Below are 24196 nucleotides of genomic sequence, written 5' to 3'. Positions count from 1 at the left end.
AAATACTGGACATGGAATGACCACAGAACTAGATGAAAAGGTCAAGGCACCACCTTATTTTTAAGGATTTATCATAAGTGGACCATGAAAAGTCTGCAGCACAATTAATAGTTGTCTCCTGCCTCAACAGCCGAGTATATATATATTTTTTATTCATTTAAGCCTCAATGGTAACAAAATGTCAGGCAGTGCCAAAGTTTAATCCTCTGGGTATTACGAATGTCAACTCATCTAATATTTGTTATATTGAGAGATAAAAAACAGTGGACTGACTCAGACTGATGGACTTGGCAATCCACAGAGCCTCGCAGCTAGCTAGCTAAAAAAAAAAATGAGGATGATTCCAAAATAAACTCATACCTTAAGATTACACAAAGACACATAATGCGTGATGTCATGAGTCATTTAACCCAACGAGAAAGAGGACTTGCTTGATGGCAAAAACCAGATCTATGAAACATTTATGTTGAGGTTTGCTGCGACTGCAGTTGTAAGAAGGGATACGAGGATACACAGAGAAGCAGCAAATCCTCAGCGAAGAAGAAGTGCAACAACAAAGACTTCCAGCTTTCTACAAGATCCTGTGAAATTTCTAATGATTGTCAGTCTGCAGCTTTTAGTCAACTTTTGAATATTTCAATTTGGATGTCATCTGTTATCCCAACCCCTTCGTTCCCTTTCTGCCTCCTGCTAGCGTCTCTTTCATTCATCTATCCATTAGACAGAACCTCACAAATTGCAGAAGGGAAAGCAGCACTGACAGGGTTGCAATTAATTGTCCATTGGTCATGTCAAAAATCGCACGGCTACTGTCATATGCTCCAGGTCGATGTCGATGCATGACAGTGACGTCAGCGGGGCTAATCTACAGTGTTCAGTCATGTGTGAAAGCACCAAACGGCGTCAAAAGTTCAAGAGGTTGTCATGAGACTGTTGAGTGTTGCATGAGGGGGTCAGCCCTCAGGGACCGTGAAAGGTTTCACACTCCTCTGGTGGTTAAGGTGGTCACTGTTAAATTACAAGATCCACCGAAGAAAACTAATTTTTATCTCACAAATCTTCACTATTTTATCCAAACAATTATACTCTGTTCATATATCAATTGTCATTCAGCGATAGGGACATTAAAATTTGATCCACCGAAAAGCAGCCACTTTGGAAGACATTCCTGGAAGTGAAACGGGCTCTAAATCCAACCCATCCATTACGCTTATGGTGCCATATTTTTTTTTTTTTGCTAATGTTGTAATACTGTGGTTTAATCCTCTTTTGCAGAGCCTTGTTTTAAAGGTACTCGCCATTTTATAGTATAGTAGATCTTCCTCTGCCATTGTCTTTATTCAACTCAAAAACTTAAAGGCTCGAGTTAAATGACCACAGAGGCAAAAGTCCAGTCAATGGACTTTAATTTTTGAAAACTTATAAAACTGAGTTCAATATCAAAACTTTGGAACTACTTGAGTTAAAGAGAAGAATGCAATGTATGGTTATCTTGGTAAGAACAGTGAAATAGTTCCATCGGTCCAAACCTTAACCATTGAAACTAAGAGCCGAACTCTAAAACTAGGGTTAAGGTTACGCCTAACCCTAGCTTTAGAGTTGGGCTCTTTGGTTTAATTACCTAAGACCTAAACTTAACCATTAAACCTAAGAGCCAAACTCTGAATCTAGGGTTAGGGTTAGGCTTAACCCTAACACTAGGTTTAGAGTTTGGCCCTTAGGTTTAGTTACCTAAGTCCTATCCTTAACCATTAAACCTAAGAGCCAAGATCTGAAGCTAGGGTTTGGGTTTAGAGTTTGGCTCTTTGGTTTAAGTTTAACCCTAACCCTAATCTCAACCCGAACCTCCAAACCAAGATTTAAACCTCAAATAATCCCGTAGGAGAAAGGAGAGACCAGTCAAACTGTCCTGACTCTGATGCTCAGAGACGGAGCATCAGAGAGTTACATAAGTGCTGGCACACTCATATTGCACAGTGTCATAATTTCCTTGAGGAGAAACAGCCAGACTGTATTACATAAGTATAATTTACACATCTATTGCACGCGCAACAAATACTCTAAAATACTCAAATACAGGTCAAATTTAGTTTGAGTGTCCTGGAACTTCAGTTTGTTTGTTTTTTTAAAATCAAACTTATTGGGTCTTTAGGACATCTTTTTATCGAAGGGTTGTACTAGAGAGTTGTATAACCTCAAGATTAAACGTAAGCCCATTAAGACAAATTAACCGCTAAAATCAACAGTCCTTTCTCTTTTTATTTTATTTTTATCAACACTGAGGACATTTGAACCCTACGCCCCAGCGGAAACACCAAGGACCGGCTCGGTCTTAGGTTCAGTGTGAGCTCCTCATGGTTGCTCATCAATCTACCAGTACAGATGGTGGAGAAGCTGCAGGTTCTACGTTCACATAGGCCAATTAATTTATGTAGCACGTGTATACGCAAAGTAGAAGATTAATACAAGAGTTTTCAGAGGTTTAAGTTATAAGAAAGGTAGGTAGGTACATCATTGACGTCATAAGGTAGTATTGACCCCTCTAGCAGAAATCTAAAGGTAGGCATTTGCATAATTGTCAAATTTCATTTGCAAGGTTTTCAATCACGTACTGCCGGTTTCTGATTTGCTCTTGAGGGTAAACCTTTAGCAAATAACACTTTGCTATTCATGATGAGTTCCACTGTATTGCTAATATACCTGTGCTATGTCTTCGTTGCCTCTGGAGGAACTTGCCCTGATTCTGAGCGAAAAGCTTCTATCACAAACTGCAGGTGTGGCGGTTTAGAGCCGTGATACAATCCTAATGCTCAGAAAGCACTCACGGCTATCGAACGTCCTCAGATTCTCTTGGCCCGAGTCAAACTTCCTGAGTCAGATAATACATTCACAGCTGTTCCTCCTTAATAATCACAGTTCCCGAGTGGAGATCGCATGACAGGTTCCCTGTATTGAGCACACCCTGGAACTTCAAAGTGCTAACTTTGTCTTTCTGCCTTTGTCAATTGAGAAAAGCCTGACTGTAATCCCCCACCACCTGCTTGGTATTACTGATGTTTAGGGAGAAGTTATCTGGCTGGAGCTGCTGCCACAGATCTCATCATGTTTGCCCTACAGGCTGCTGGTGGAGATCTCGGCAACAACTGCACTGAAGTCGTGTGTGTGGCCTTTATCGAAATCGCTGGTCCAAAGCAGATCAAGATAGAACATACAAACCGATGTACACAAGTTTCTTTTTATAGCCAACTGGCCTGAAACCGTACTCTCGTGTAATGGATCACAGTCACGCTAAAATAAAATGACGGCATTAAATTTCACGAAGGGGAAACCATGTCTGTTATGTCATGCCGCTGTCACATGTAGCCAGGGGTTATTGAGTTAAAACTCTCCAAGAGACAACAAGAGTTGTTCTGCGCTAACAGCTGGATTCTCTGAAGGGACAAGGAGGACAGAGGCAGCAAAAGGGGCTTTGCGTGGTTCACTGTGGCCAAGCAACTAGCTCAACGACTATATGGGAAGCTTCTGTCTTTATTCTCTCCTAACATTAACAAGAACAATCAACAGGTTGTGGTTTTATGTTAAAACAACAATAAATCAGCCTTGAAAACTACACTCTTCTTTGTAAAAAGTATTTTTCAAATGGCAATGTTTTATTTTGTTGAATAAATACTTGGCTGCTTTAATTTTTACATATATTGCTGCAGATAATGTCCTCAACTACCTACAGGAGAAGCAATTACTAAGTGAGAGAGAGTTGCTTTTTGTTGTTTTGTCATGATTTTTTCAAATCAGAAAATGGGAATTCTCAGTAATATTATGACAGAGAACCTGATCTTATGTATAGAGGGTATGAACGTGACTTCACAGTCAGTGAAGTCTCCATGGTTACAGCCACTGACTGGCAAAAGCTGACAGTTGCTCATGGAGATTAGCAGCATTAGCTTGAATCATAGGCTTAAATTGTAAAATTAATTTAAAAAATGGTGAAGAGCTGTTGTGTGATTGACTGAACCAACAGATTTAAAAAGCAGTCGGAGATATATATTTTTTTTACAGATATCTACCAAAGAAAGGAGGAATGAATGGTTTGCTGCATTACAAAGAAACAACTGGAATCCAGGCATTGAAACCTGGTGTTGTAGTTCTCATTTAGTGTCACGTAATATTATGCTGTATTTTTTGATGAAGTCATACCTTAAGTTACTTATTTAGTTACAATCTGGAGGGCTGTCAGATAAGTTTGTCGATGTTGCTTTGGCATAGTTATGGCCGACAGTAACTATTTCAGTTCCAACATTAATCAACAATAAAAGGAGTATTTGTGATCACTCCTCAACATCCTCTTAACATCTGGTCAGACAGCGTTAGCATGTTTTGTTTAGCTACATTTATCACTGAAATTAACTGAAATGACTTAAAACTACCTGAAACTAATTAAAACTGAGGCTAATCCACTTTTCCAAATCCCTAATAGTTCGTATGGATCATTGTGAAGTCTAATTGTCCTTAATTTGATTTGATAATCCACATTGTTCCCAGTCTCACTGTATTTACTGATAAATTTCGTCATATTTTTGCCACTCAGGTGAGCGTGGCCCCGGGCGACAGTGATGTCAATGCACGCCCTCTATACTGGCATTAAGTGATGCACCGTTACGCTGGTGTTCAATGTATGCAAAGCGCATGAAAAAAATTCTCCAGTGACATGTTTCCATGGTAATACCAACCCTTACATGTATGTTGCTTCCAATTTTAAGCTTCAGGGTCAATATCACTTGGTGCAAGCAATGCTCGTTTCAGACAAAAAGGACGCTGAAGAATAATACGCTTTGGTCCTTGAACAAAAATTCAATCAGCTCTGAGCTCCGAAAGAGCTCTCTGCATCATAAATGATCAATTCCAAAACAACATGCTGCATGTGTAGATGCATATGCATACAAATGAGGAATCAAGAGCAGGTCACGACTCCCAACCATGTCAACCAACCAACTCTTAAGAGAACTGTGATGTATAGAGCAGCGACGTACTGGAATCGGCTATCAACACATAGTGCTGATAGCTGAGACTAAAAATAAATGAGGGAATAAAAGAGGCCATTATCTGTAAAGTAGTAATGCTTTGCTAGCGGACTGAGTTCTTATTTTGAAATGCAATACTGCCAAACTAAAGTCCATTGTAACTTGTGTGCAATGACAAGTTCTTAAGAATTTAAATTTTAATTTGTAGTGTAATATGTTTATATATTTGTCATGTGTGAGTGTTTGGAAGGAAAAATAGTCTTCACCAGAGTGGGAACTAATGGGGATCCATAATAAAACAAATAAAATCAAATGGTTGTGAATAAAGCAAACTCTACATTAGATGTTTTTAATGTTCTCAGTGTTCATCTAATCCACTAATTAGCTCTTAATAGAAAAGTACAGCTAAGGCTGTCTGGATACATTTTGAATGTATATGGTCAAAAATTAACCTATTGGATGAATTCTATTATATTTGAAAGATGACAATTTGTGCAAAGGGTAAAGTTCTACATTATCTGAATGATGACTTATTTTCTTTGTGTGAATGAACACGTTTTCCTTGAATAACATGCTACTTTTTATTCATCACGACCCTCGATTTGACTGGGAGTCGTCAGACATGGATTTACAAGTTTTGTACATTGATCTGTCAAACAATTTACCAAAACATAATTTACACACACACATCTACACATAAAATGTCAATGAATGTGGAATACCCCATATTCAGTGTTACTAGAGAGCACTGGTCTTTGCAAATTCTTTGGTTGATTAGACATTTTTTATATATATATGTTTCTTTTAAATGATATATATAGCACAATGTCTGTATAGCACACATTCATTTTTATATATTTCCTACATATTCTCATTGCATATATTGTTCTTTGTTCTGAATAGTGTCACACTTTGAGCAGGAGCTGCTGTAACGAAAAGTAATATCCCCTTTGGGATTAATTAAGTAATTCTGATTCTCATTCGGTCATTTATCATTTGTACTGATAATTCAAGAATGTTAAATGCACCTGCAAACTGTGAAATGGGGTAACCTGGAGTTGCTTTAAATTAGTTACAGCAAAAATCAATCAAAATCACTCGTTCGTGAAAAACTGCTGCTCAAAGAGCGACGGGATTCCTTCAGTAGATGATCACGTTATGCTAATCAGTGCATTTCATGCACTTAACTAAACAAGTTACAGCTAACTACTCCTGAATGAGCCTTTTATCTTAACTGTGAAGTAAACTGAAAATCTGGTTACATTACACAGAGCAGAGGTCTACGTTCACAGAAAAGCCGAGAAGGGTGTCATCTGCATAGAAGTAATTACAACAACTAGCGAAAACCAAGACATTCTATTATGGATGATGTCATGGATAAACATTATTGCTAACACCAGGCGCATTTGAGCCATATGCATTTCTTCCTGAAACCAGGATTCTCTTGTAGTGCATAGATCTTCAAGACGGGGTCCGTAGAGGCAAAATCTTTGGTTGATTAAAACTTTTTATACTTTTTAAGTTATAGGAAGCTATTACACTCAATCCCTTTAATAAACAAGTTGATACTGTGGCTCCTTGAGTGGTATGCCATGTTCACAGTTATAAAAGAATACTGAAGGAACATGTGCAATGTAAATGTCCTAAAAGTCTTTCAACCGTGGACAATGTACACTTATGCATAGCGCTGTGGTTTCATGGTTTCAGTCCTTCTCCTTCGACGTTACTTGAATTGCGCTGGTGAAAGCCAACTGTCTCTTGCAATATTCAGAGGCTTTGCACCACATTTTATTCTGAGACACGTCGCGCGCGCGCACACGCACAAATAAGCTCAGATACACTCACAAAATTCTATTTCAGCATCCTTACTCCAGGCTGTGTGAAGACGAGTGTGCGCGCGCAATGAATTGTGTGAGCGTTTGCATCGAGAACGCTCCGTGACTCAGACATCACAGCAGGGAGGGGGTCAGGGGCATGAGGCAGCGCTCGCAAGAACACGTGCATGCTCAATGACACTATGTGAGAAACACAGACACACATGCGCACAAACACAGACACACACACACAAAACGACAATCCCCTGTTGATGTCACATATTGAGGCGTCCTGAGCTGTCCTCTGCTTTCTCTGGCTTCATCTGCCCTCGCTGCTCCTAATCCTGCTCTCCACTTCGCTAATCCACACACACACACACACACTAGGTCGTACGTACGACGCAGCCATATTAACACACACACACTCCCGTAGATGCACAAACATGCACGTACACACAGATCTATGTAGGCAGAGACTGACGCAGCCGAGGAAGATGAATAAATAATGGGGCACGCTATGATCTGTCATGTTTTACAGCCTCGACTCGGTTGATCGAGGAAAACACTGGCAATGCTAACAGCAGCTAACGGGTTAACTTCAGTCGCAGCTGTTACAATAACAAGCATCGTCTATCAGATAAAATGTTCTATTGATTTAAAACATTTTACACATCCGAAATCGAGTTACTTTTTTTATTTAATCATGCCAGTCTTAGTTATGTAATATCGTCCACTTCGGGCCTCTGTACCCTGGATGGATTTAGGTGGGATTTACTTGCCTGGGTTTTTATTAACTTCTTTTTCAGTCCCAGACCAAACGTCTGTGAATTTCTTTTTTTTTTTTTTTTTTTTTAGTGAAGCGATGAGGGCGGTGTTTGTGAGTTGACTGCACGTGCTGGAGAAACATAGTGAGTGCAAATGGCTGCATGAGGGAATGTGTGTGTGTGTGTGGGGGGGTGTATGCTTTCTGCACTAAAAATACATCAAATATGCAAATATCCATCTGGATATTTTAGCATCTTTTTATTCAACGTTTCATTATTGAAATGATTCAATCTTGCAGTTAAATGAAGTGTATTCCATCGTTCATCGAGCCATCCATCAGTCCGAGCCTGCAGGCCTTCTTTCATCTGTCATTTATGTCAAGCTGCTAATCTGTTTGCTTTCGTTGAACACAAACACATCATTATATTAATTCCTTGTGGACTTAAACTAACCGTGGTGACATAGTCTCCAAACCTCAACCACTGACCCAAACACCCACACATTCCTCAACTTTTGGATGCGGCTCTTGTCCCCAATTCCACCATCCGTCCTCATTTAACTGGTCCGGAGTCTGCCGTGCGTGCCCTAAAGTACTACACGCCAGACTCTCACACATCCGCGCACATTTACACGCCCTCTTACTCACGCTTTCTCGTCTCCCTCTGATGAGTTGCTATCCTGCTTGTTGGACATTGGCTCCATTCGGCCTCAGTCTCGTCCAGCGGCCAATCACGGGACAAAGAGGCGGACACCGAGCTCGCCAGCCTGCTCAGCATTCACTGGCAGCCCCTTTAGCTGTCGCCCATCCGGGACCGTGGGTCGCGACTGGCTGGGAAGCACGAGAAGGGCGGGGCAGGAAACTGGAACGGCAAAGATGGAGAAGCAAACGTTATGACAGCTAGTTACCGAAACACATTTAAGATACAGTCATCTGAGGTCTAAGCACTACAACCAGTTTTATACAAACACACTCATGCACAGCTGAACACTTCAACACATTAACATTAAAATGATATAATATGGAGAAAATAAGTAAATCCTTCCATTGCTGCAATACGTGTTCTGACCAGTTGTTCTTAGAGATGGAAGAATTTCATTAATTAATAAAATTTGACACATTGGCCTTTGGTAATGTCTCTGTATAGGAATTTCGATGGAAGTCATTTGTCTAGAGCAGTGGTTCCCAACCTGGGGTCTGCGCCCCCTCCAGAGATCACACGAGGGGGTGGCAAAATTTGTCTGATCTCAGCTCACCATTAGTTTTCACAGTTTATCTTAAAAAAAAAAAGATCATTCTCCTCCGAGTTAACCTGTAACGTGAACGCTATGATATCAGAAGATAGAATTTCCAGGTTTTAGTGAAGGCATCATCTAAGCCGAAGTCACCGATGTCAAAAAGATGGAGAGTAAATTTATAAAGCTAGGAGAATGTGTCCTAACTGCAAATAAAGGACTTACAAATAGTAAAAATAACTAATATCAAATGTTAGGATGTTGCAATTTAGAGTTAGAATATGATCTATAGATCTACAATTGGTAATCAAATAATGGAAAAAAGGTTGGGAACCACTGATCTAGAGCAGGGGTTCTCAAACTTTTTGGGGCCAGAGACGCCGTAACATTTCTATCACTTTACACGGTGTCACAAATCAGACTTTTTATTCACTCAAAACTAACACAGGAGGGAATAATTGGTTTAATATGATTGTTTTATTGGCGCAGCGGTCCCCACGTCTAATTATGGACTTTTTTAATGACACGGCATAATTTTAAGGATGTATTGGAAATTGTGGACTCCCAAGCTACGGCTCACAGGCCCCCAGGGGTCCAGGGACCTGAGTTTGAGAACCTTTGGTCTAGATCTTTAACACTAGGAGGCATTAGGATGTTAGCATGCTAACGTTTTTCGGCAGTTGAGGAAACACTGGACAATTAAAACGTTTAAGAGGACAGAGCTGAGGAACTTAACAATCCTCTTGGGTAACACAGGGAAGTCTGTAAGAGCTTTTAGGAAATCATTCCAGTATATTTATGTATTTACAACAATTTACATCCTCCACAAAAAAAAAAAGTTAGCTCTATAACGCTGGCTAGCAGTAAACTGGCAGTACTTTGTGTTTTTAATTGACCAAAACATGACTTAGTGTAGTAATAAATAAATCTCATGACCCAAAAGCTCAAGAAATTAGATCACGTTCATCCTGATCTTCCTTATGTCTGGCCCTTCGACCCCGCTCCTCTGTTAATTCCCTAATTACACATATTAAGCCGGACTTCACAGGGGCTCATCAGCTCTCACAAAACAGCCTCTGTGTTGTCTGCGCTGCGCTCGCTGCTACCCTCTCGATTCTATTCGCAGAAACAGACTGCGGCCAAATCTAATTTACTTTAAGCTACTTACTGGACCTCTGAAAGGAATCTAAATTGCAAATTTCACGTTCTGTTATTCCCTGAAGTGCACAGACACTTAAACCATGCAAATATCTATAAAGGGAAATTAAAGCCTTGCAGGATTTTTGCCGCGTGGTACATTTTCAATATGCAGACGTTTGTCTTTCGGCTTTGTGGCCTTCCATAAAAAAAAAAAAAAAAAAACAACTCATGAATAAATCGTCCAAAACCGACCTAAAAAACACAGCTCTGCGAGACACATATTATGAGAGGAAAACATGTATTTTGTTTGGTGCAAGTCATCTGATCCAATTTGCCCTGGGATCTAAAGAATTGCTGTCAGAAGACTCTCGATATTCACATGTACTTTTTGGCAGTGCACCAGGAGTTAGCTGTAATTATACTGTAGCATGCTAGCAGCGTTAGCAGATGCCGCGACTCTCGTTCATCCCGCAGCAGATGTGGCGACTCCGTGAACGAGGAGGCACGAGGCAACGAGGCCGCCATGTGAGTTAAAATGACTCACTTCAGAAGTCCGCCATTAGTGCCTTATTAGTGAGTTTCATTGGATTGTTTTGTCTTGCGGCTGGAATAAATACATTAATTTTGCGCATGGTCGAGCCACGTGGAGGGAAAACATCAGCTGACGTTAAAAAAAAACCCCTGTCCATCTTTCTGTACTCCTAGATTTTTGTTGTTGTTGTTGTTGTTGTTGTTGCAGTCCATGTGAAATACAGGTTGTTCCTGTACTTGTTAGACTAATAAAGTTTTACAAATCTTTGACAGAATTAATGCAGATAAGTTATCTAGAGTGGATTACCCAGTACACAATGTGAACACTAGATTAGTCTAGTAGGATTTAAAACACTCACCTAACTCACTTACGTTCAACAAATAAAACTTCTATATACTACATGTATTATTCTATATTCTATCTATATAAACTATGTGACTATGCGGTTTAGCCTCCTCAGATGCATTACGGTGCGAGGAGCAGCCGGGGCCAGAGGAGGGCACCAGCGTCACCAAAACACCGGTGGTGATGTGCTTGTGAACGTGTCCTGAGCTGACCTGGTTCTTGAACGGAGCCCGGCCTTTAAGAGGCTGTTCCCAACACAATTAGCTCGACTGCAGAGGCCTTGAAAATAGCTGCTTATCGAGCGAGGCTGATTCTTTAAAGATGGGTTTGGATGATTTGTTGTACACACGTGATCTTACGGGCATATTCGCACTGTGCACATAAGGCAGCTTCACTTCCACCTGGGTTATTAGGCTCACGGTGGCAAAACCTTCTGGAACAGTTTACATTGCCTGTTATTTTAGTTTATTTTACTTATATGTTAAGACTTGTCGACACAGGCTCTAGAATGAATGAACATATTTATTGACTCTAACCATAAAACTGTATCTTATTGAGATCAATCAATTAGTTGCAGCGTTACAAATGAGGTTTAATGTCAATATCAGATCATCAGTGACTATTTGGTTGTATAAAATAATCCCGTCTTCACAAAAGGTGTCTTCAAAATGTCTTGTTCTCTCCAATCAAACAGTCTAAAACCCAAAGAAAATTAATTCAGGTTCAGGTAATGTTGTATGCAACTAAGGATTGTCCTCTTAAGACTCGTGAAATGCCCCTAGTGAAATTTCCCAAACCTCATTGATATTCAATGGTGCTGAGAAACTGAGAAAATTTGAAAAAGAGAAACTAAAATTTGGTATTTTGTCTTAAAAGAATAAATAAACCCAGTGGCTTCAGTTCAAATTCACAAGGGTTTGTAACGTTTTAGACTATAGGTCTTCAGCACCCCCGGGTGGTCTGCGGTGGTACTGCAGGTAGTACTAAAACTCTTTGGTTGATTAGACATTTTTTTTATATATATTTTTTTAATTTTCCCCCACAAATTTAAATTTCTTTAAATACACATTAACATGAATCCAACATATTTTAGGAAACAGATAAGGGATAGCTTAATATTGAATGCAAAATGTTAATAATAAACTATATTTATAAATAGCACTAGGGCGAGTTTAATATAGAACACATATAGTAGGTAAAGGGTCCCTACTTAATCTCTCCATCAGTTTCAGGGTCCTTGGTCTGGAAAACATTGAAGACCCCTGTTTTAGACTAAAATAAGATACTCATCTGTCTAACTGGTTTAAATATTTAAAGAAAAGGGAGCAAAAACACCACAACACTGGACAAATTTTAGACTTTTTGACATTAATCAGTTTATCATATAACCTCAAACAAAATGATTCCGTAGTTAATCTTAGATATATCTGTAATTGCGAGACAATTAAAATAATGGTAATGAAAATGTAATGGCAGAATGTCTTTTACTTGGTGAATTATTTAAATCATTATTGTATGTAATAATATTATTATTTACAAAAAAAAAGGTGAAAAAGTGAAAAAGTTTGGTAAAAACGTTGGTTTAGCTCCATCAACTCAATATAAACAACTCTATAAGTGACGCATGTTCACAGGATTAATTCCTAGTTTTTCAGTCTACTTGTGAGATTTTGTGATAATAATAGGAAGATGTTAAAACACAATGTCTGTTATATCTTATTAAAGAGTTCCACAGTTTTAAAAGATATTTTTAATTCTGCCTGGAACTGAACATATTAAATAAATAAAGGAGGGAAGCCGCTCAGCTTCACTCCTCTAGATGTGACAGTAGATGGCATCAGAGTGTGAGAGATAAAGACTGACTTTATACCCTGTTGGCAGAGTTGTGAACCAATAACAGCAGAAATGTAACGTACTTCTTGTAATGTAGTTTATTTTAGTTTTTAGGTGTTTTTAAAAAAATATATTTTTGGGGATTTTTTTTAATGACACCCATACTGTATTTTGTTTTTTTATTTTTTTGGGGGGGAAATTGCATAATGAATTAAAAAGGGTGTTGGGTTAGTCTTAAATTTAAACATATATATATATATTTTTATATAACCACAGTATTTAAAGTCAATACACAACTTATATAATAACTGTGGTGTGCAGCAATTGTTCCACCGTAGTCAAAGACAGTTCAGTTTCTTTGTACGTCTGTTCGTATGAACAATATAAGTAAAAATAAAACATTTTAAATATAATGTGTTTTTAAAAGATTGATTTTAATGTAATATGCATGTGAGTGTTTAACTGACATATGTATGCATGTATTTGTTGTTTTCCAAAGAAAAAAAACACATTGTTCTTTTGTTTTTTTCCCTTGAACTGCTGCTATTTAATGGCTGTTTCATCACCAAATGTAGCTGTGAATTTGAAAACGAGGCGCCGAGAGACACGAGTCGAGCCTCTCCGACCTTATTGCACCCTCAGGAGTCGTTGCAGAAGTAACATGAGTCGGTGACGACATCGAGATCAATGTTCTGCATTGACCACATGTAGATCCGTACATACACGCAGTTCTGTACATAGTGTACCCATCTGTCTAGAGACTGGGCTGGGCAATTAGGAGATCACATAGGGGTGTTGTGAAACACACACACACACACGCACAAGTTACTCGCTGCCTCAACCGTCAAAGACACACAAACCACAGTCCTTTGAAACATACTCCCTGCACACACACACATACGCACACACTCATGCACGCCTATATCTGTCTCTGAGTAGGAAGGCTCTGGATGACATCCAAGCTGATTAGAGGGAGCGCAGAAGCGGCGCAGCGTGATCAAAGACCGACTGTCTGTTTCCCTTCCTGCCTCCGTAGCTTGCTCTGTCAATTCCCTCCAAAATCGCTTTTCCCTTTAACCGATATATCAATCACCCCCTTGTCTACTGTACAATCACTCTTCAGGATCGGCTGAAGCTGCAAACGAGTGCATGTTCACGAACAACATACGTATTCCGGCCAGTTTTGCCTCTGTGTTGTGCCGCTTAATTAAACTTTTCAATCTGGTGTTTATTAAGGTGTCGAAAACACCTCCAGACTACAAATGTGTGTGTGTGGGGGGAGGTTCACGTAAGGTAACAGCTGACATTTTGATGCCCGAGTGCACGTTAAACGTGAGCGTCCTTGGGCTGATACGTCTGGAGCTGTGAGTCGTGTATACAGTGTTTCGTCTGCATTAGCTGATATGTATCTCGGCTAAATATGTAGCGTTGAGTGGCGGCCTCAGCTGCTCCACGACGTCCGGAGGGAACCAGTAAGGCTGGAGTTGGGACTTAAAGGGTCAAGTCAGGGCAAAAAGATTAGCATGTTCTGGGCTAAGTTCATTTTATCAGTGCATATGAGTTAATGAATGTTGGCTGTGATGTTTTTTTTTTTTTTTTGTGGGTCACACACAGCATGGAAATACTTTGCACGGCTCGTCTTAGTCTGCTAACTTAAGGATGCTAATAGGCTTACAGTGACAATGGTATGGTTAACGCTAAGCAGGTTCAGTCGTTTTTATAATTGCATCTCAGGTTAAGTTCTAAGTATGCTAATATCTGCTAACCGATGCTGAATCTAGATTACGGCTGAAGCGGACGACACATCATGACTTTTGAAGGTAGTTTGTGTCAAAGTAAACTTGTGGACACATTAAAATGTGTGTAATATGGAAGTACTAGAAGCAAAGTAGAGAGATCACCAAAGTTACAACATGTTCCTGTGAAATCTAATGGATACAATGAACCTTATGGTGACGACAGGATTTCAAGCAAAGTTAGCATGTTAAGTTAGCAGTTAGCGTGGGAACCACAAGTGCCTTTAAATGTATATTCAATCCACACCCAGTACGTGTTGACACATGGCAAACATACGAGCATCTGGAGACCACAAATGTAGGAGGATATTTCTTTCTATACAAAAGTTACGCAATCCCACCTATTGAAAACTACTTATAAACTATATTGCACATACAATAACATCATGCCTGTCATTACTGTAACGGCACGAATATTGGATTTAGTGACAAATGCTAGACTATTAAACAAATGGCTGGTGAGAGGTGGAATTCTATGGACAAAAATGTGGCAGATTAAATAAATCATCAGTAAATAAAAGTTGATTAGACATTTTTTTATATATATTGTTTAATTTTTTACCCACAATTTTCCCCCCACAAATTTAAACGTCTTTAAATACACATTAACATGAATTCAACATATTTTAGTAAAGGGATCAATGGAGGCAGAAGACGTTATATTTCAGTCAAGAAGATTAGAATAATAATAAATATTTTACTGAAAATCAGGCTTCAAACCAAGCTTACAGCAATATAGTAACTACTGCAACTCACTTCCTTAAATTATCTAAACTCTTCAATAAATTAACCGATCCAGTCCAGTCAGTCAAATTTCAAAGCTGAAGCAACTGAAATGAACCCAATCGACTGAGCACAGAATCATGGGGTTACAGCTGAATAATGAATCTGGAAGCACTTGTGGCACCAAGCAAGGAAAAGAACTATTTTTCATTAACTCCAAGATGATCTGACTTCAGACCAAAGTCTGTGAAACTACCACCGAAAATCCACAACAGCTTGTTCCACTGATATCATTTCTTCACAGTTCAAACCCCCACCAAAGTGAAACAGATATGAATCCAAACATTATTGAAGACGCGAGGTGTAACATAAGATCGCTGCCAGATCTGTTCGATCGGCCTCCATCAAAGGTTAAACCAACAACCACATGTTTTCACATGTGTTTGACGCCATGTAAGAGAGTGTCTACACGTTCTACAAAAATAGATCTGATCAACATCCTGAATCGATTTGAATCAGGTTCACGTGGTTCAACTCAATACCAGCTCATCCAGATATATTTCAGTTTTGAAACTATTTTACTATTTTTAGTATTAGTTCCAACAGTTAGTTTCTTCTTTGTTTTTGTAATGCTCTTCTCTGTCATCATACTTTTTTAAAGTCAATCAGCTTTCGAGCTTTACAAGTTGGCGCTTCAGTCACATTTGGACCTGATTGGATTAGACTGTTTAAACGAGGGAACAGCTGCTCTATAGAGAAGCCAAAGCAAGTAGAGCTCCCCCTGGTGGCTGGCTGCAGTGCAGGTCATAAGCCCCACCCCCTCCATGTTACAGGACTAAACTAAATTTTGAACAATTTTTTTCCCCCCAAGGATAGTTTCTGTCATTTTAGGTAGTTAATGTTGATTCATGTTCAAATGTATATATTTTTTAGTTAGTGACTACTACTGACTACCAGTTGCCATACCAACCATACATACATGTTAAATTTGTGCAAATTCACAACATGCCTCAGATTGGCCAATTCAAAGAAGTGGCGACATGTTGTCCATATTTATAATACAGGCTATGGGTTTGCAGAACAAAGGGTGTGTTTAAAATTTTGATAAAGTACTATTGCTTCTTTCAAATCAAGATCCATTTGAATTGGAAAACCAGTCCTGTTGAAAAAGGTCATATTGGCCTTTAACTGACTGAGTTTTGCCTTCACTTGCCTACAATTCAAGACATTATGGTACAAAGTGTGCTGATCTGTGTCAAAATTAATTCAGACATGTTTTCAGCGAGGTTCATCCACAAATGAGTACTTTGTATACGTCGAGTATGAGTTCAAGTGTTCTGAAGAAAATGAACTTGGTGCCGAAAACCAGGAAAACCCAGACAAAGAAGATCAGCGTCTGAAGGTCATTCTGAAATTATTACGAGCGTCAACCTTTTCATATCCTCCAGCTTCACCTGATGGAATTACCACCGTCCTTCTGACATTTAGCTTTTAATAAAAAACCGAACTGCCCAACTTCTCGGCGCATGTGTTGAAAACGGTCTCAGAGTACTTGTTAATATTTCAAACTGTCACAGAAAAGGAAAAACTTAATTCCCAGTCCATTCCCTCGCTCCTCATTTAATCGTCCTCTTCCTCACACTCTTCCATCCTACGTTCGTTCGCGTCTCGGCTTCTTTCTGCTCCCCGTGGCACGATGTACTCCCCCCTATTCCTCCATGTTCCACTTTCCTTCTTTTATTTTTCAGCAATCATGTGCGCCGTGTGTTTATTGTTTTCCCCGCTCTCATTGCCTATGTATGGCCCCCGTTTCTCTGCCAGCGACTGTAATTACAGAATGAAGGGAGCTCGTGAATGTGTGGGTTCTCGGCAAGGCTGCAGTTGCGAGTGAATTTATGTGCGAGAGTTCGCCTCCACACAACCCAGTGTGCATTAATGAGTTAGCATGCATGCACGTCCCTCTGGTTTGCAACTGTGTGTGCAAATTACCGGCAATCTCAGTGTGTTATTATGTGTTTGAGAAGTATAACTACCTGCTTATTTATTTTTATTTTTTTTGGAAGTATAAATTCCTTCCTTTTTAGTCTTTAACATCTAATTTTGTCTCTTTCTCACGTTTTCTTCCCTTTCTTTTATAAAAGAAAATGATAAAATTTATATTTATGGGAGATTAAATGTGATTTTAATGCACTGCATTTCTTGCGCCTTGGTGAATCTGAATCCAAAACAGTAATTTGGGAAGAGGTGCTCATTACTGCTGCGCAAATGAAGGCCATATTCTACTAATGGCTGGTTCCCCAACCGCTAACACCCGCTGCTTTGTTGTTCTGCCTCTCGGTATAACCTGATACATAACTGTAATCTAGAAGTCACAGAGCTGGGTTTTGACTCAACGGAGTAAGAGTGCGATTGGATAAAGCACCAAGAAACACATGGGCGCACCAACCAGTGTGAGCAGCAGAAAGAGAAGATTGATGTGTAGGGGAAAAGGGGACGATTACAGGAAGCTAGGGCAAATTAGTCAATGGGGTGATTCCCTAATAGGCCGGAGAAATCCCCCATTGGAAACTCAGGCACTACAACGCTCAGCCAAAACATTAAAACCAGAAGTAAATGATATTTAAACCATCTTGTGACAATTCAGTGTTGTGCTGGGAAACTTTTGCATTCCTTCATGCGGATTTTACTTAGACATGTAGCACCCACCTAGACCAGACCAGACACCCCCAGCCCATAGCAATGACACTCCTTAATGGCCACACACACACAAAAACAGCTTGGGAACAACTCAAAAAACAAAAAAACTCCAAAAAACATGAAGAACAGCACAAGGTGTTGACCTGGCCTCCAAATTCACTAACTCCCAAACTGATCAAGTATCTGTGGGATGATCCAAAGAGGCCCCTTCCTTCAACCCATAGGACCTATTGTGTGTTTATTGTGTTGCCAGACACCACACGACACCCTCAGAAGGTCCATGTCCTTTCTCTAATGAGTCACAACTATTCTAGAGGCACAAAAGAGACCTACACAATATTGGAGGTGGTCATAATGTTATGCCTGATCAGTGTATGCAACACCTTTATAAATAACCTCCCAGCAAACCATAGCAAAGCACTGATCTAGAGTTTTCTGCAAGAGTATCACTAAAACATGTCACACAGAATATACTCCTTATAGACTAAGCTCTGCCAAGTGTCTGCCAAGAGATATATCGTGTTTACCTGGACTCTTGTTTTCATGATCTGATCTCGTCCGCTTGTCCAGAGGAATTTTGGATGCCTTCACAACAAAGACTGAAGCACAAATTGTGCCAGACAACTAGGTCTGGTTCACTGGTCTGAAACTGGACAGAGGAATGAATCGTATATAGGTTGGTCGCCATGGGAGGCGGTGACTATCATATCGCTATCATATTGCAAACTTACAGAAGTCCTGATGGCTCACTTAAAGGTCTAGTTTGTGGATATAGGCTGTATGTAACACGGAGGACTGAAGGATAGGACTTTTAAAAATGTGTACGTTTAGTTTTACGTATGAAGATCGTCTCACGTCCACCATCTGGACATCCGGAAAGACTGGTATCTGCTTGTTCCACAAGGAGTCAGAAGGGTAAAGAGAGACAGAGTCATTGGGCTTTTATTCCATCTGAAGTGGCCCCTTTAATGGACCTTAACAAACTCAAACCGCAGGTTCTTCTTTTAACCTTTAATTTAAGACGCAATGGACGAAATGTTAACAATTGAATTTAAGATCTCTCTTAAGGGAGTTAACTACAGAGAGGAATCAATTAGATAGAAGATAAGCCGATGTACTAGGAGGGAAATTTATTGAATTTGGAAGATGTGAGGATTTGATGACATTTTCGGACAACTAAATGAATTTTGGGCTGATGGGCCAACATCACAAGGCATCTGAAAGGTATTTCCAACGGTTGGCATTTTGGGCAGTTCCCTGACAAGATGATGAACTGAAAGAATATTGAATATAATCATTAGTTAGTGCCCAGACTTGCTGCTCAGTGATTCCTGTAAAAATACTTTCTGACGCTCATGTAACCATGGACAGAAAAGCCTTGGTTGTACCTTTGCAAACGATTGCTGCCCATCATACTTGAGGTTCTTCTCGTAGATATAGAGGTGTTTTAATGGATGGTGAATGGCTGGAAGCACTTAGCAGTAGAGGACACGGATTCACGTTTCTTCCATTTTCAATAAAAAGTCCACCTAAGTGTAGGAAACTCTAAAACTGCTTGACGGCTCTGAACCCTAAAGAGAAGTTTGCATTCAGGAAGCGTTGCTGGGACACAAAGAGCATGTGTAGTTTATATTAAAATGAGAGTTACATTTACATTGAAGGGTCTAAGCCAGAGACTCTGCCCCTCCTATTTTCTGTTCAAGTGACTGTGGACGTGGAGCCTGGCCGGGGCTAACGCAGACATATTTGCATAAAGTCAAACAACAAACGCGAGTACAAACGGTCCTGAGATAGCGCAGTGCCTGAGTTTCCGTGCGTACTGGTATAAAAAGTGACCTTCTGAAATCGAAGCCCTTCAGCTCCCTCCATATTGCTGCAGTCTCTCAACCTCCATCTCCCCTTCTTTGTTTCCGAGCCCTGCATCCTCTCTATTCTCTCCACACTAATGATCAACCAGTGTCACGGCTGCCAAGAATGTAAGACCGACATGCCTTCCCTTTGCCTTTGCTCTCTGTTTTATGTGGATGTGTCAGGACGACGGCGCTCCCCTTCACCCCCTCCGTCCACGGTCGATGTTATTCATTCAGCAGAAGTTGCGGCCCTGCTGTAGCTGCATAATTGACCCCGCCGCTGGTAATATGTAGAGTGAATGGTAATCCCGAGCCGGCGTGGGTTTGTACGTCCGGCAAATCCTCACTCCACATTCACGCAACTTCTTCTAAATCAGCCCTGAACGTGCCGCCCCAGTTTATGCATTTTGAAATCTGCAATCTTGGAATAGCTTTGCTCAATTTGAGCATAACCCTAACCCTAACCTGAGAAGGGTTAGGGTTAGGGTTGGCAGGAAATAAAGAAGACAAGAAGTAAAACAAGCAGTTGCACATGAATTAAATCCATGTTTGGATGAGGTCTACAACAAATCCTTGCTGCATAGTTGTTTTGCTGAAAAAAAGAGACTGGAGCACGCTTCTGCTGCTACCTTGGCCTTCCTGTTGTTTATTGTCCAAGGGAAAGACAACCCAACCAATGTCAATGGAAAATAAGCAGGAAATAATAGAAAGAGTGTAGTGGGCTACTAGAAATGCGTGTCTAAAAATACATACATGGTCTTCGTGCAGTTGTGTGTGCTATATGTTTGTCTCCATTAACGAAAGTACTGCTTGGAGATCTGAACTTTTAAGAAGTTGGCGCAAAGGGTCGAGGGGTTTATGAGGGGAGGATGGGGGTCAAATTAAATTAAATGCACAGGGCTGAGGTATAGGGCAGAAGTCACAGCAGTCAGAGGAGGTCAAGGAAACTGGTTTGCAAACCCTCAAAGGCCAGTTGGTTCAGTGTTGGGTCACGCTGCACGTGTACTCCTGGCAGTTTCTCATTTCAACCCCATAGCTATGGATTTCATCAGCTGAATAAACAGTAAAGGATATCACGGTAGAGGGTAGATTTAGTTGGCCCCTGTGTCAGGATCTAGTGCATTAAATGAATGAATAAAACATGACTGATACCATAACTGGACGGGAACCATACTGGTCAGATTTATGCTTGAATATTTAAACTGCATTCTTTACTCTTACAGGAGAAAGGAGGAGGTTTGAGGATGCAACAGGAAGTAATCAGAGCTTGGTTATTGGATCCTAGCTACCGATGTTAGCTTAAAGATATATCTTGGTATCCTGACTGCAACAAACTGGACTTTTATAACAGCAATTGTTGTGTCTTCCAGTAGCAGTCATGCCACAGTTACACCTTCAGTCGGAGGCAGCTTTGATTTGTGTCTTTATGGAAAAAATTTAATTTCTGGAGGAGGAAAAATAAACTGCACAAAGACATTAACAGACTTCCACTCATTGCATTCAACATGGTCATCAAGAAACACACTGCAAGGCATCATTTAAATAACGTCTGAAGGAAAAAATCATTTAAGTGGAAGTGCATGCACATACACACTGATCAGGCATAACATTATGACCACTGACAGGTGACCATCTTGTGACCAATACAATGTTCTGCTGGGAAACTCTGGACCTGGCATTTGTGTGGATGTCACATATGCTGCATTTCCGCTACTTCTAGAAATGCGCAAAATCTAAATATTGCAATAAAAAAATGGTATTTCGAAAAAACACTCAAATATCTAAACCTAAAACACTTTCACGCTCTCGTGAGGCGGTTTTTCAGATGTGTCAATATAAAAGTTTATCGCAAAAGTCACTGGAGATGACGTAGGGGGTCATGTGACAGGTTCACAGGTTCAATTGAAGTCCATTTTTTCAAAGTGAAGTCTTGAGTGATGAGAATTTAAGAGAATTATGGGATCGCGAGAGGTGACTTTACGAGAGATACAGCTCACAAAACAGGTACAAAACGCAATTGTACTTCATCAAAATGTCAGAAAGATTGCTTTTATTTTGTGAAAAAGTGTAATGAAAATACAGCTATAGACATATAGCACCCACCTAGACCAGACCAGACAACCCCACCTGACAGCCATGACACAGGCACAAATGGTTTAGGAAAAACTAAAAAAAAAAAAAATATGAAAAACTGGCCTCCAAAATTCACTAGAGGCCCCTCCAGTCAAACCACAGGATCCAACGGCCCCACTAACAACATCCTGTTACCAGACACCACAGGACACCCACATAAGGTTCATGTCCATTCTCTGATGAGTCACGACTGTTCTGGAAGCACGAGGGAGTAGTTTTGCCTGATGGGTGTAAAGGCCACTGGGGAAACCTGCAAGGTGGGCATGGTCATGTGGCATCAGGCCAACCAGTCACATGCCTCCACATACATAAACCAAGTCAAGGAACACACTGGGATTATTAAAATGTGGTTTGGCAAAAAGAAGGAAATATTTTCATACAGGTCTATTTTGGATTTTTCCACTAAAGAAGAAGTGGTGGATGTAATTTTCTGTGGATTACCTTCCGGAGCTCTGCTGCTCAGGGTAAACACTTCAATGACCCAGAGGACACAGTGTTCACGGTGGGATAACCCGTGGCTCTTCTGTTATTGGATGGATTTAACCTCCAATCCAACTTTCCTCTCACTGACCTCCCCTTCCTCAGCTAATCCTTTCCTTCTATATATGACCAGTAATTCCTTCCTCAGCTTCTTTGCTTGTCCAATCTAATATTTGATATTATCAGTTGGGGTCATTCTGAAAACACTATGGTACCGGAATTGAGAAGCAAACTCTCGCCTGCTGGCGTCCAGATGAGATTCAGTTTTTAACCTTTGTTTCTCCTCATGTGTCTTTGCCACTTACATTTTCCACTTGTTCTATTAATAAAAACAATTATTGTGTTACAGACATCTAGAAATCTTACACGGCAACTGCAACCGATCTGTTGCCCAAAAATATCACCTCTGCATTAGTGGATTTAGCTGCTTGTGCTCTGTATTGTCATGTCAATGTCTATAATATTTAATATTATTTATTCTTAAATCTCTAACTGTAGTTTCACTTAACAGTAATAAAAATCGCTGGCAAAAAGGGATGGGTATAGGGATAGGATTTTATTGATACCGATGCCATTATTGTTTCTGTTTATCGATCCGGTTCGTTATCGATTTCCTCATCAATTCCTCCTGTGAAATGGTCTAGATATAAGAGCTTGTGTGAGAAACATAGGAAATTGGCCACTGGATCCTCACTAGCTCTGCTCTGCTGAGACTTAGCGATAGCCGCACTTGTTGACCAAAGATTGTCGAACACTTGGAGCTCTCGGTATGTAATGCAGAGCGGCGTCGACAAATGCGTCAACATGTTGGTGGTGTTGCCGTCCTTGCTTGAAATTACGGTGCTGTACGAATTGCACCTTGCTCTGTTACAGTCCCGCCGGGTGAAATTAAGCCACGATTTGAACCGTTTCAGTCTCTTTGCCTTTCGTTTTATGGCTGGGACGTAAAGATGCGGCACGAAAAGCATCGATAAGGGGAATCGATAAGCATGAAAGCTAGTGATACTGATGAACTGAGCCAGTTGCCCATTCCTACTGGTAACTGCTATGATATATGCCTAAAGTCTTGTTTTTCGGAGCGCTCCAACACAGGACACTAAAATAGTAATCTGCACCAACTGTAGCGCTTCCTCTGAACACCAACAACACATCTTAGGTTTTCTTTCATTCTTGAATTCATAGAACCCAGGTTACATTCATAACCCCCATTTCTCAGCTATACTCTTTCCATTGCTGGTTGCTGTAAGAGGCACGGCTATCCCCACAAACACCAAATATAAGACATCTATGAACTGTGAAAAACAGAAAGATTAACCTGACACGATAAAGCTCGATCCACATTGGGTGAACTCGCTTGACCACAGCTTGGTAGCTAACATTCTCCGATACGTGTGATTTGCAGATCTCCACCAGAAATGGTAACACAACAAATATTACATTACTGCAGGTAATGTCCACTGAAGGAGGGAAACAACTGTAGTCTCATAATAAATAAATTGCGGAGGCATTCGTATAAATGCGAAATTGAAAACAAGAGATGAAATTACATTAAAGAAACTGTGACTCGAATAAATTCCTAAATTGCCTTCATCTTTTATCTGGTTATAAGGACTATATAAAGGTGGAAGGACACGGCGTGCCATCGTTTTATTGGCGTGTTAAGTCCTTGCATAGAGCCTTTTAATGCAGAATACCAGGAGTTCAAAGAATTGAAAGTTAACAACAACACACGCTGGAATGATAAGAAAGGCCAGGCAAAGAAATGGACGATCGTTGCCCGTTTCTTGACTTTCACTTGCAGAGTCACCTCACATGAAGTCCATGGCTTGCAGCAGTG

At 40.2% G+C, this 24196-nt stretch overlaps 1 protein-coding gene across 2 annotated transcripts in view; it reads right to left on the bottom strand.

Annotated features, from left to right (window-relative positions):
• Positions 1-24196, bottom strand: part of LOC124997410 (thyroid hormone receptor alpha) — an 86981-nt gene that overhangs the window by 25376 nt on the left and 37409 nt on the right. For both annotated transcript variants that reach the window (XM_047571077.1, XM_047571076.1), the window contains exon 4: positions 8244-8457. In XM_047571077.1, coding sequence (XP_047427033.1) covers positions 8244-8299 — 56 coding nt within the window. In that variant the 5' untranslated portion in view covers positions 8300-8457. The remainder of the gene's footprint in view (positions 1-8243; positions 8458-24196) is intronic.

Source organism: Mugil cephalus, chromosome 20 (genome assembly GCF_022458985.1).
Source record: "Mugil cephalus isolate CIBA_MC_2020 chromosome 20, CIBA_Mcephalus_1.1, whole genome shotgun sequence".
Classification (NCBI taxonomy): Eukaryota; Metazoa; Chordata; class Actinopteri; order Mugiliformes; family Mugilidae; genus Mugil; species Mugil cephalus.
The sequence above is the reverse complement of the archived record's forward strand: the minus strand, read 5'-3'. Positions and strand labels throughout refer to the sequence as shown.